Source organism: Salpingoeca rosetta, assembly GCF_000188695.1.
Source record: "Salpingoeca rosetta unplaced genomic scaffold supercont1.22, whole genome shotgun sequence".
Classification (NCBI taxonomy): domain Eukaryota; class Choanoflagellata; order Craspedida; family Salpingoecidae; genus Salpingoeca; species Salpingoeca rosetta.
The window spans coordinates 338373-351307 of NW_004754912.1; the positions used below are offsets into that span (position 1 = coordinate 338373).

The 12935-nt window shown below is 55.1% G+C and overlaps 5 protein-coding genes across 5 annotated transcripts in view; 3 read left to right on the top strand and 2 right to left on the bottom strand.

Annotated features, from left to right (window-relative positions):
- PTSG_12575 (uncharacterized protein) overlaps positions 1–3780 on the top strand; it is an 8844-nt gene extending 5064 nt beyond the window's left edge. Inside the window, exons 5-9 of the mRNA XM_004990786.1 lie at positions 207–290; positions 887–970; positions 1188–2249; positions 2361–2967; positions 3218–3780. Coding sequence (XP_004990843.1) covers positions 207–290; positions 887–970; positions 1188–2249; positions 2361–2967; positions 3218–3487 — 2107 coding nt within the window. The 3' untranslated portion in view covers positions 3488–3780. The remainder of the gene's footprint in view (positions 1–206; positions 291–886; positions 971–1187; positions 2250–2360; positions 2968–3217) is intronic.
- Positions 3781–3877: 97 nt separating this feature from the next.
- PTSG_07347 (uncharacterized protein) lies at positions 3878–7825 on the bottom strand (the record flags this gene model as incomplete). The annotated part of the gene is made up of 12 exons (XM_004990787.1): positions 7606–7825; positions 7184–7339; positions 6962–7024; positions 6698–6754; positions 6281–6481; positions 5961–6053; positions 5706–5778; positions 5480–5577; positions 5116–5232; positions 4822–4908; positions 4517–4627; positions 3878–4402 (listed from the first exon to the last, which is right to left on the bottom strand). The coding sequence occupies exons 1-12, from the start codon at positions 7705–7707 to the stop codon at positions 3878–3880; spliced, it is 1683 nt and encodes a 560-aa protein (XP_004990844.1). The 5' UTR covers positions 7708–7825.
- A 34-nt stretch (positions 7826–7859) lies between these two features.
- PTSG_07348 (uncharacterized protein) lies at positions 7860–8713 on the top strand. Its single transcript, XM_004990788.1, has 2 exons — positions 7860–8022; positions 8256–8713. Exons 1-2 carry the CDS (start codon positions 7906–7908, stop codon positions 8550–8552), a joined length of 414 nt encoding a protein of 137 aa, XP_004990845.1. The 5' UTR covers positions 7860–7905; the 3' UTR covers positions 8553–8713.
- A 224-nt stretch (positions 8714–8937) lies between these two features.
- Positions 8938–11682, bottom strand: PTSG_07349 (uncharacterized protein; the record flags this gene model as incomplete). The annotated part of the gene is made up of 5 exons (XM_004990789.1): positions 8938–8984; positions 9174–9224; positions 9678–10058; positions 10281–10841; positions 11121–11682. 5 exons carry the CDS (start codon positions 11680–11682, stop codon positions 8938–8940), a joined length of 1602 nt encoding a protein of 533 aa, XP_004990846.1.
- A 111-nt stretch (positions 11683–11793) lies between these two features.
- PTSG_07350 (uncharacterized protein) overlaps positions 11794–12935 on the top strand; it is a gene marked incomplete at its 3' end in the record, with an annotated part of 2119 nt that continues 977 nt past the window's right edge. Inside the window, exons 1-4 of the mRNA XM_004990790.1 lie at positions 11794–12040; positions 12255–12314; positions 12476–12544; positions 12690–12746. Of these exons, the coding sequence (XP_004990847.1) occupies positions 11879–12040; positions 12255–12314; positions 12476–12544; positions 12690–12746 (348 nt within the window). The 5' untranslated portion in view covers positions 11794–11878. The remainder of the gene's footprint in view (positions 12041–12254; positions 12315–12475; positions 12545–12689; positions 12747–12935) is intronic.

Genomic DNA, 12935 nt, shown 5'->3' on the forward strand with positions numbered 1-12935 from the left:
CATGTGGTAGTGTGTGTTTTGTGCAAGTGAGTTTTGGACAGAGATGTTGTGCACGATGCCTTGATGAGATTGTCTGATGCGATGTGACATTCACTCACATCAACACTTTACACACACACACACACACATGCACACACATGCATGCATGTATGCGAATGAACACACGCATACACACACATGATAACCACAAAACATGCACCATGCAGCCTTCGCGTCAACGATCTTGGACCTGAAGGGGGAAAGGCGATTGGGGAGGCACTGAAGGTGAACACGACGCTGACATCGCTCAAGTGAGTTGTGTTGTTGTGGCCGTGGCCCTGAGCGTGAATATGTGCCGATTCGTGTGCAGGTGCACGTGTGTTTGTGTGGGTGGCAGTGGGCACATTGTTGTGTTGATGTGGTGTTGATGTGTCTGGGTGAGACAGTGATGTGGTGTGTTGACAAGCGTGAGACGATACGACACACCTGTTTTGTTTTATGTGTGTGTGTGTGTGTGAGTGTATGTGAGTGTGCATGTTGTGTAATTGATTTGCACTTGTGGTTCAGTGGCATGGTGATCATGATAGTGAAAGGGGGTGTGGGTGTGTGGATGTGAGTGTTGAGCTAGATAGAGGTTGGTTGATGTTGGTTGACAAGATGTTGTCACACTATGGGGGTTGTGTGTTGTGGAGTAACATAACGTAATTTGTGAATGTGACATGGTGGTAGTTGTGTGTTTTGTGCAGGTGTGTTTTGGATAGGGATGTGGTGCACGATGCTTTGATGGATTGCCTGATGCGATGTGGCACTCACTCACATCAACACTTTGCACACACACACATGCATGCATGTATGCGAATGAACACACATACGCACACATGATAACCACAACACATGCACCATGCAGCCTTGACCGCAACGATCTTGGACCTGAAGGGGGAAAGGCGATTGGGGAGGCACTGAAGGTGAACACGACGCTGACATCGCTCTAGTAAGTTGTGCGTGGTGACTGTGCCTGTTTTGCTGCATGCGTCAAGCGGTTTGTTTATGGCACATGTTCTCATGTCACTCCTAATTACTGGAGTGATACACCCTGCAAGTGCCTCGTAGCAATGTGAATGTTGCCTTGACCTTACTTCAACGCTCATTTCATGTTGAACACTCGCGCAATTTCTCACACCACTCGTCTTATGGTTGTAATTCAACAGCATTGACAGCAACTCGATTTCAGGCAGACTTGAATCATCCATCAAGTCTGCCGTTGAACGGAACAAGCAGCGCCAGAAAGAGCTTAAAGCACTTCTTGAGCACGGCTCCGTGCCGCTGTCCACCGCGAAGGTGTTCGTGTGCGGCCATTACGGCATTGGCAAGACCACCCTCATCGACACACTTCAGTCGGCTCCGACCTTCTTCAACACCATGAGACGCCACCGTCGCAAAACGTATGACGAGCCCGATCGCCCAGATCAGCGCACGCCCGGCATTGAGATGCACGATTTTGCACTCAAGAGGGGCAGGTCGTCTGGCAGCGTCTCCCTCACACCATCGCCAGCTGGCGCAGCAGAAGGGGGCGAAGACTTGTCCAGTCACGAAACAACGCTCCCGCCATGCAAGCTGCGGGTGTACGACTTTGCTGGGCAGGTGGAGTACCATGTGGTGCACGAGCTGCTGTTTGCGGACCACAACGCCGTCTTCGTCGTGTGCGTGGACCTGTCCAAAGACCAAGCCAATGTGGAGGCGTCTGTGCTGTACTGGCTTCGCTTCATCAAGACGCGCCTGCACCAAGCCGTGCACCGCTCAGCGCATCCACCGCACGTGTTCATTGTTGGAACCAAGGCAGACAAACCACACGAGCACAACACGCTGGTGGAGACAGCAGCAGAAGCTATACCACATGCTTCTGGTGTCTCTTTGCCGCCAATGCAGTTTCCGAGTGGCGATGCGCTGTTGCAGAGCCGACGACTGCAGGAGTGGTTTGGTGACACGATGCGCATCCATCCACATGTGATCCCTCTCAACTGCCATGACTTGGGCGGTGCCTGCATGCATCACTTGCGCGATTTGCTTCACGCGGCGTGGCTGGAGGTCGTTCAACGAGACATCCAGGTGCCCAAAGTGGTGGAGTTGATTGGCGAAGGGCTTGCACTGTGCAGAAAGGAGGATGAAGGGCTGTGGCAGTTGCACCGACTGTTGTTCTTCATATCCAAGAACATTGCTGGCATTGAAACCATTGAGGGCTGGAACGAAGACGTCTTCTTCAAGGCGCTCAGGTGTGTGTGTGTGTGCTGTGTGTGTGTGCATATGTGCCTGACTTTGGTTGCTGTACGAACACCTACGACGACCATCGCTCACCCCATCCCCCCCATACCAACACGCTTTAGCTACCTACACGTGCGTGGGGACATTTTGTGGTTCCAGTCCATCCCATCCCTTGCCGACCAGATCTTTGTCTCCCCGTCCTGGCTGCTGAGCAAAGTGGTTGGCCCAGCGCTGGCACCGGCCCACTTCCCCGTCCACTTGCGAGCGACGGAAGGGCGCGTGGTGTTCTCGGAGATGCAGCGCGTGTTTGGGCGGGTGTTGGATCCAGACCTCGTGGTGGACGTGCTGAGCAGCATGCTGCTGTGCTATGAAGAGGACGCCGCCATGCACGGAAGTGATGATCGTGTGTTCGTGGTGCTACCCCGTCTGGAGGAGAAGCAACAGGAAGCACGCCTTTGGGCCAAGAAGGACGATTCTCAAGTGTTTGCCGGCCGCCGCCTGCAGATTGCGCAACACCACGGGATGATTTTCCCTCCTGGCGTGTTCCCGCGTGTGCAGTCGCGCATCGTGCAGTGCTTGAAGCCTGGCACGAGCCTGTGGCAGACAGGGTTCTTTGGCTTGCTCTCCTCTGTTGAGTGCTTGGGCCGTATTGTGAGCGATACGTGCATTGATCTGTGGGTCCGCTGCCCTGCCACACACAAGGAGCATGCCTGGCTCGCCCTGGACATGGTGAGCTGTGGCGGTTGCTGTGTTGTGTGTGTTGTTTGTGTTTATGGGTGTGCGTGAAGGAAAGTAGCGTGCTGCACTGCTGTTCGTTGGTGATGCCCCAAGTCCTCACATTCTCCCGTTCATCCACACACACACACACACACACACACACACACACAAACACACACACACACACACACACACACACACACACACACACACACAACACACACACACACACACACACACACACAAACACACGCACGCACAGATGCTGGGCGAGGTGGAGGAAGAGATTGAGGGCATTGAGTACGACCATCTCGTGCTGAGCTACGCCCACCTGTCCTCCTACCGGCCCCATCCAGCCGGATATCTGCTCCAGGACGTAGAGGACGCCGCCACTGCGGGCGAAACGCTCATTTCTCGGATGGTGGACGATGTAACCAGTCCTGGAAAGAAGGAGCATGTGCGGGACGAGCTGAAAAACCTCCTTCGTGAAGACCTCTTCCTCACGCCTGTGGACAAGGGGTCTGATGTGTGATGTGTGTGTGTGTGTGAGTGTGTGAGTGTGTGTGTGCTACGTGTCTGTAAGTAGCTTGTGACTTGTGTACTTGCATGTCTGTTGTTGTGCTGTATGTGTGCCGCCGGTGTCAATCGTTGCGTTCAGTTTCTTGCACTTTGAGTTTCCTGTATTGCCGCATAACTGCGTCCTTCCTTCATCACCATGCTGTTTCACTTACTTGCCGCATTTGCGTTCGTTTCAAGTCACACCTTCATGTCTGTTGTTTTCGTGCTTGCTTCCCTGAATTCATTGGGTTCAATACATGACGAACGAATAGCCTCATGACCAATGACCACACGAACACACACACACACACACACACACACACACACACACACACACACACACACACACACACACACGAGATCATCATTTCTTGTCCACGTCACACTCTGCCATGAGGGCTTGCACGTTGTCCCTCAGCCACTGCTCGCATTCCTCGCGCGTCATGCGCGGTTGCAGCAGCATTTCGTCCGAAATGCGTTGCACGAGGCGCCCAACCATGGGTCCCTTGATGTCAAGGATAGTCATGACGTCACGCCCGCTGAGCAGCGGACGCCAGGTCCAGCAGCCAACGAGGCCGGACTTCTCGATCCATGGCATGAGGAGTGCAGATGGGAGGTACCGCTCAATCACAAATGCGTGGAAATGGCGCGCAAACACGTCGCAGAGGATGATTGCGTCACGCCAGTGCTCGCCAGCGGTCACCATTGCTTTTCCAATGGCCAATCGCACATCCGCGGGCAGGTCACCCAAGTCCACGTCGCCCTGCTGCTGTTGTTGCTGCTGTGTCTGCTGCTGTTGTTGCTGCTGTGTCTGCTGCTGGTCGTCGGGGAGCGGTGCTGTAGCTTCCTCGTGCTTCTCCACGTACAACTTCAACACTTGCCGAGACACCTGCGTTGTGAGCGTGTGTATGAGTGAGCGAGTGAGTGATAACGTGTCACCCGTGGCATGTCCACACCTCATGTCCATCAGCAAGAGGGATCACCGCCATCAGCTTGACCTTACCTCTGCAAACTGCTGTGCGCTGAAGAGCATGTGGCAAATCATTTCGGCGCTCGCCTTTGACAGACAGATGCCCCTGCGCAGCATGTGGTACACGATGCTCCGGTGTGTCACCTGCACGCATGCACATGCGCGGGGGTGTTGTGGTTTGGTTGGTGTGAACACACGAGCGTGCCAATCAATCTGCTTGACGTTTGCATTTACACACACACAGACATAGACACACACACACAGACACAGACACACAGACACACAGACACACACACACAGACACACACAGACACACACAGACACAACACACACAACACCTTCTTGTCCTGGCTGCAGATGTAACCCCAAAGAGGAGAAAAGAACGCGGACAGGAGCACCGTCTGAACGGCGTGGTGGTCGCCGTCCTGTGCATACATACACACGCATGGATGAAGCAGTGGGTGGCGTGACACGGAGCCAAGGGGCGACACAACAAGGCGGAAGAAGCCAAGACAGGGTTGAGTAACGCAGGACACAGACACAGACACAGACACACACACAGACACAGACACACACACACACACACAGACACACACACACACATACACAGACACACAGACACAGACACAGACCTGTGCTTTTGCGACGATGGATTTGTTGGCGCGGTTCGCGATTTCGAGCGAAGCCTCCATGACGAGCCGCGGCTCAATCATGCGCAGCGGGACGGGGAAGTAGGGGAAGGGCACCATCTATCCCAGGTGGTGGGGGGGGGGTTCAGGTGGTGGCGAGGATGGGGTGAGGCGAGGACATGAGGGTACGCAGTGATGCTTCGTGGAAGTGCGAGTGGATGTCATGCTGCAGCACGACACACCATGTGCAACGTGGCACTCGCAGCAGCGGACACAACACTTGACTGCGCACTGGTGCTCCTCATGTCGCGCACACACACACACAATCATACACAATCATACACAACACACGTGCACACTGTCACACCTGCATTGTAGGGTCGCGGTGGTACTCTGCCGGGCTGTGGAACACGACATCGTACAGACCGAGATTGCACAGCAGCGACAGACACGCGAGGGGGTGGTCTGGGCGCGGTGGTGGACGGGTGGTGGCGGGGTGAATGAATGAAGGAATGGTGGAGAGGGTGTGGCACGCACGGGGCGTGTTTGAGTCAAAACAAGCACCACAGTCACACGAACACATGATGTTACACCTGCTTTGAACATCTTGTCGACCTCGATGCCATAGCGCTCCCTGCTCACTTTCGTCTGCAGACATTCCTTCACCTGCATACATGGGTAACGAGGACAAGAGCATGAGGCGCGTGTGTAGGAACTGCAACACAACGCAATCGCCGCACACATGCACACGCACACACACACACACACACGCACACACACAGACACACACAGACACACACAGACACACACAGACACACACAGACACACACACACAACCACAACGGCACCTGCGGGTCAAGGATGGCGTGCCTGGCGGCGTCTTCGAGCTTGAAGCCGTAACGGCCCGTGTACCGGATCGCCCGCAGCACGCGCAGTGGATCCTGTAGCCATTGGCGGCGGGCGGTGATGGGAACACGGGTGGGGAGGTTGCGAATGGGATGCCGATGAACATGAGGGCATGCTTCTTGTTCATACATACACAGACACACACACACACACACAAAGACACCCAGACACACACACAGACACACAAAGACACCCAGACACCCAGACCCCCCCCCCAACACACAGACACAGACACAAAAGCAGCAAAGCCAGCCAACTACACCTCCTTGAAGCTCCGCAGCGGGTCTGCGGGCGTGCGCACGAGGCCGAGGTCAAGATCGCTAAGGCCCGTGTCGGTGAAATCTTCAATTGCGTCCTGGTTGATGTTGTAGTAGAGGGCGTTGATGGTGAAGTCGCGACGTGCCGTGTCCTCCAGGATGGTGCCCGGTGACACCTTTGGGATGCGGCTCTCGGGGTCGTACACCTGGTGCAGGCGGCGGCAGGGACGGAGATGGGGATGAGGATGGGAGAGAGTGTTGGTTGGATGACAATGGTGGTGAGCGTGTGCGGTTGGGGGATGGATGAATCAGCAACACACTTGCATGCGTAGTCAATGCGGCGTTATGTGATGCGTCTGATTGTGGTGGGGGATAGGAGGTGGGTGACACAACACTGGACAAGCATGAGTGTGGATAAGGACCTCTGTGCGAAGGGCGTTGAGGTCGATTTCAAGGTCATAAAGCTTGATGGTGGACACCTGAGATGGCACGGCGATGATTCAGCCACAACACGCCAAGGTGAGTTGTTGCACAAAAGCGCGAGCATGCACAACGAGCGAACGCGCGTGCGTGCACACGCGTGTACGCACGCACGTATGCATACGCACTTGTGTACGCACACCTACACACACACACACACACACACACACACACACACACACACAATGCGGTGCATGTCTGCAAACCTGCAAGTGAGCAGACTGTTCTGGCACAGGCAAGATCTTGAACCGCGCTGCATCCTTCTCATTCTGCACGGCACAGCAAAGCAATCACACAGGAGGCACGCACAAACACCTGTCAGACAACATGATACACGATCTTACCCGCGTATGCACTCCACACATGGCAGCTTCTCACACTCTCTTTCCTTCCCTACACAAACACACGCACACTGTTCCTTGGCGCACCTTCTCTTTGAGGAGCTGTTCGATGTGAAGGGCGAGATCGGAGCCTGACAGGCTGTCGGTGGTGATGTCAATGTCCAGGGACTCACGGCCAAGCAGTTTGTCGCGCACCCAGCCACCCGCAACGCGCAACGTGTCCTTCAAATGGAAGCGCTGAACCTGCAGCGTATGGGTGCGCATGCGCGTGTGTACGTGTGCGCATGCGTACGTGTATGTGTGTGTATGTGTGCACGCGTTATGTGTGTGTACGTGTGTGAGCGCTGTCAGAAAGGTGTAGCACACAGCATATTGCCACAACCACACACACACACACACACACAATAAGACACACACACACAATCACACACACAATCACACACACACACACCACGTGCGCGGCCTTCCTGATGCAATCAACACCACATCCACCGCTACAGCGCGCGCACCACATCGATGAGGAGGGCAAAGACGCGGTGCTCCAGATCCGTCAGCCGTATCCTTCCTGTGGCTGCCGCTTGCTCGATCACAGCGTGCGCACGCGCCGACATGATGCTTGTGTGGTGCGCGGTGTGCAATTTGATGTGTGTGATGTGTGATGCGTGCGATGTGTGGTGTGCTTCTTGTCGCGTTCTGCTTCACCACACTGCTTGTTTGGCTGATAACCGGTGCTGAAAATCAGCACAAGATTTCTACCAATTGTCCGAACTTCACTCGACCCACACCAGCAGCAAGCGACAACGAAGAAGATGGATGAGGGTGACTGGGTGTCTTGGTGGCGGGCGATGTTTGGGCTTGGGGGAGAGCTCATCGTGTTCCTGTACATGCCAGGCCTCTTGCTGTGGGCCATTCTCCTTGGACTAAAGGTGAAGCAGTGCGCGCGATGGGATGCTTGCACATACGTACATGCTTGTTGTGTGCTCACGCTCTTACATGGCGGGTGTGTATGTTGATTCGTCTGCTGTGCTCATGCGTCTGTGAGTTTGCTTGCCATGTACAGCGATCCGTCTGCACTTCGCCCCCTCCCAACTATTTGTAACTGCCCTCTCCCTCAGCTAACGCTTGCACTTCTCAACCACCACATCACGCCCATGTACAGGTTGACGGGTATTTGGAAACATCGTGGTGGAATGTGACCATCCCCATGTTCTTGGCGACGGGCGTGACGGCGTACACCCTGCTGGTGGCTGCTGCGCGAATGTGGCGCGCACGCGGCAAGCGCTTTGCGCGTGGGAAAGGCCTCTTTGCGTTCGCACAGCTGTGCAACTTGCTCGTGTTTGTCTTCTTTGTCAGGCTCTGCGTGCACTTGGAGGACGGGTCGGACGGCTATGGCGCCCCGGCCGCGCCCTTGATCACGCTGGCTGCATGTTGTGCCGCAAGGTTATTCATTCGATGACAACAACAGGCAACAGATGCACCGCAGACGCCTTGGTTACCTGTGCGATTGTGTATGTATATATGTGGGCTCCATTGACCGCTTGTCACAAGTTAATTGATGCGAGAGAAGCTGGCTTGCCGTTATATTTGCTCGATGATGATGATGATGATGATGATGATGATGATGATGATGATGATGATGATGATGATGATGATGATGATGATGATGATGATGATGATGATGATGATGATGATGATGATGTGCGAGTGTGTGTATGCACGTTGTGTGGTATTTGAGGGTTGGACCGTTGTCACCATTATCACCATTGTCACCGACACCCATAACAAGTAAACGAACGATCTTTGTCCCTTGATTCAAGTGTGCAATTGTAAACTAGCTTTAATCAATAGAGGGGATACGGCTTGGAGGTACCTAGCACTGTCATAGTGCCTGCCAAAAAGGGAGTGGGAGGAGGGGGGGGGCGGAGTTAACAACGAAAGCATGGACAGCTTCCCACTTCCTTTAAAACGCAGCCTCCCTCATCAGGCCCGGCGCCGGCTAGTTTAGCCTATATAAGGCTATGCCTGTCTGGGCCCGTGTGCGGCGCAGGCCCTGTCCAAACCCTTAGGTACCGCTCACGTGTCAGCTTGGACAGGATGGCCGGCGCTGGGATGAACAGGAACGGCAAGCCTGCACGAGAGAGGACGTGTGTGTGTGAGTGTGTGAGTGAGCTGAATTGAAAGTAAACCCAACAAAGGGCTTGTCCAAATTGTCGTCGCTCTCTCATACACGCAGCAACCACCATCATCACGACGACCACACCACCACCATGATGACTAACCAAAGACGATGCATGCGCAGGAGGAGACAAAGGCGATGAGGGCGAGCTGCGTGTGTGGCTGCGCAACGGAGAGCAGAGATATCGCCAGCACCAGGCTGTGGTGTGCAAGCAAGGTGGAGGCACAGGAACACGGACAGTGAGGGGAGGTGGTGAGCACGTCGGGGGAAAGTTGTCAGTGATCAAGCACGACTTGGTCAGGTGCACAGACGAACAAAACAAAACAAACAAACAAATGAACAGACAGACAAACAAACAAACAAACAAAACAAACAAACACACACAGCACACAACACAACACAAACAAACCAACAAACAAACAAACAAACAAACAAACCATATACCCCCGCCCCAAACGTACCCCGTGAACTCGAAACCGATGCCGGCACCGATGATCCAGCGGTCGGTGACGCCAAACGAGGACGTGAGCACGCGCACGAGCACAAACGAGACAATGGCAACCGCGCCAACAACAATGTACATGATACTGTTGTTCGTCTCCGACCACCCAAAGTACTGCTGCGTGAAAGGGGTGACCCACGTCTCAAGGCCAACCTGGTTGAAGATGCACAGAAACTGCACGAGGAACAGCACCACCACGTGCAGCTGCGTGTACTCCTGCACGCGCGTCATGCCAACAGCAAGGCTCTCTTCGCCTCCCACCACTCGGTCTTCCGCCCCACTGCCTCCGCCCTGCACGCTCCCTTTCGTGCTGCCATACGAGGCCTTGTTCTTGTCCCCAAATCGCTCGCTCGTGCTTGCAAGCAACGCATCGCGTTCGCTGCGCGTTTCCCCCTTCACCACCCGGGCCTTTGACCCATTAACGTGCTTCTCCTGACGAGACCCAATCTGCACCGCATCATTGCCAACACCATCACCATGTGCACCACCATCACCATTGCCGACACCAGCGTCTGTGCCGCGTTCGCCCGGCGGGAGGCGCTGGATGTCGTGGAATCCAAACGCGCTGATGAGCAGCGAGACCGTCCACAGAACCGTCATGATGGCGCCTGGCGCGGACAGGCTGTCCACCAGGAAAGGGCCGAGGTGGAAGCGGAGTCCCTCAAAGGCAAAGTTGAGGCCCGGCCCAACGAGGATGCCCAGCTGCCGGCACATGATGACGGTGCCGATGACAGACGTGCGTTCCTCGCGCGTGCTCACGCGGGCCAGGTACGCAAAGGAGGCCGCAGCCACACCGTTGCCCAGCCCGCACAGGAAGCGCGACTCAAGCACGCAGTACGCGTCATTGGCGATCATGTACACAAAGTTTCCGCACACCATGAACACGCCCGCGGCAAGCAGCAGCTTCTTCGTGCCGCCGGCGTCGGCGAAGAGGCCAAAAACGGGGCTGCTGATCATGCTGGCGATGCTGATGCCGGAGATGGTGAGGCCCAGGAACCAGCGGTGGTCCATCCCAAGCGCCTGCAGAAACTTCCAGATGGTCGGCAGGATCACAGCATACTCCACGCCTGTGGCGTAGGATTGTTTAACGTGAGTGGGAGCGAGAATATAAGTGAGGTGGACACAGCTGCAGCAAAACACATGGGGACACGAAAATAAAACAAAAAGTCTCATCCACACACACACACACATACACAAAATACACAAACACTCACTCACTCACCCTCACACACACATACACAAACACTCACTCACTCCCTCACACACACACACACACACCACTCACTCACTCACCCCACACTCACTCACCACCTCCCCCTTCCCCCCCACCCGGCCGCAAACCCCACCTGAAAAGAACCAGAAGAGCCCGAGGACGATGAGGGAAGTCTTGCGCTGGCTGCGGGTGAGGCCAACAGCATCCAGGAGCTTGTCCACCTCCGTTTGCGCGCCACCGCCTGCTGTTCTGTCTGTGGAAGACGAGGGCGAGGTCGGCTCTTCCACGACATAGATGTCCTGCTGTATATGCCCTCGCTGTTTGGCCAGGAGTGGCGCTCTTCCATCGTCGTCGTTGGCGCCGCTGCCATCCTCCACGTCATCGGCGTCGTCGTCGACGTAGTATTCATTGTTGTTGCCAACGCTCTGTTGAATGTTGAAGCTGTTTGCGTGTTGAAGGCGGATGGAGGTGTTGTCCATGTCATCACAAGCATGGCAATCATCGTCGTCGTCGTCGTCATCGTCACCACGATTGCGGTTCCCGCGGCTCGTAACATGTGCCCTGCTGCTGCCACCACTCGACCTCACACTGTTGCGCCCACTTCCACCGCGATCCCCAGCACCGCCACCACCACCACCACCATGGCCACTCTGCATCCCCCTCCTTCTTGCCAGCTGGTCCTTGTGGCTGTCCATCGTCTTCCCTGTCTTTGTATCGCTCCACGCGCCACCGTCATCAGCTTCCGCCACACTGCCGATTATTGACCCAAAATATTCACCAATCGCCACAACTTGCGATCGCTTGAAGTGTGTGATTGCAGCTTGCTGCTCGACTTGTTGCTTCGTGGTTGGAAGCAAGAAGCAAAAGCAAGAGTTGAGCACAGCGACGAGGATGGAGAGGCTGCAGGCGTGTCGACAAGACTTGGTGTTGTTGGAAGGGCAGATTGCGCCGCGGGATGGCGTGCCGACCTTTGAGCAATTCTCCGTTGCCTGGCGCCAGCTCTCCTTCTCCGCAGTGCACCTTGCCGCCAACGATCAAATGGAGCGACAATTGGTCAGTGTACGTGTGCGTGTGTGGGTGGATGGGTGTGTGCGCGCACGGTGTGTGTGCGCATATGTGCATATGTGTGTATGTCTGCATTTGCGCGTTTGCCTGTACACGTGTGTGTCTGCATTTGCCTGTACATGTGTGTGAGTGTTTGGTTGCATTCGTGCTGCTGTCATCTCCTTCCCTCCTCATTGTGCTCGACTGTTGTTATGATGTCTAGGTCTTGGACACCATGTGCCACGCTGCCACAGACATGCTTGATGCCACGCTTGAGCAACGGGTGAGCCACATGCATATGTATGTGTGCGTTTGTGTGCCGTGGATTGCCAATTGCGCAAGTGTGGCAACTGGCGGCTGGATTGGTTTAGCACACTGTGTTTCTATCCCACGTTGTCCGCTCACAGATGTGTGAATGTTGTTTGCTTTCCTTCCATGTTGCAGATCCAAGTGTGCGGTGTTTTTGTGTTGTATTCCCTCTGGAAGACGGCCCTCAAAGGACAGCAGTTCAAGGTGAGCAGGGACTGTGTGTGTGTGTGTGTGTGTGTGTGTGTGGGTGGGTGTGCGGCTTTCATGGTGAACTTGACGTGGTGCTCAGGGAACATGGGGTGCTCAGTACAAACTCGTCTCACGTGAATCCCCCTTTTCACTACCACAGATTCCGGCCGATCCTTCATCGTGGCCCAACATCATCAACCTGTACAACACATGGGAGGTGTGTGTGTGTGTGTGATTATTTGTCCCCCCCCCCCTGCTTGCTCACCACTCTCTTTTCACGCCACTGTCTTTCCACCCCACTCTCTGCTCCTCACCCCTCTCGTCTCACCCTTTTTCCCCCCTCCCCGCATTCTCCCCATCATCACCCTTTACAACCATCACTTCACTCTGCCCTCAACTTGCCCCC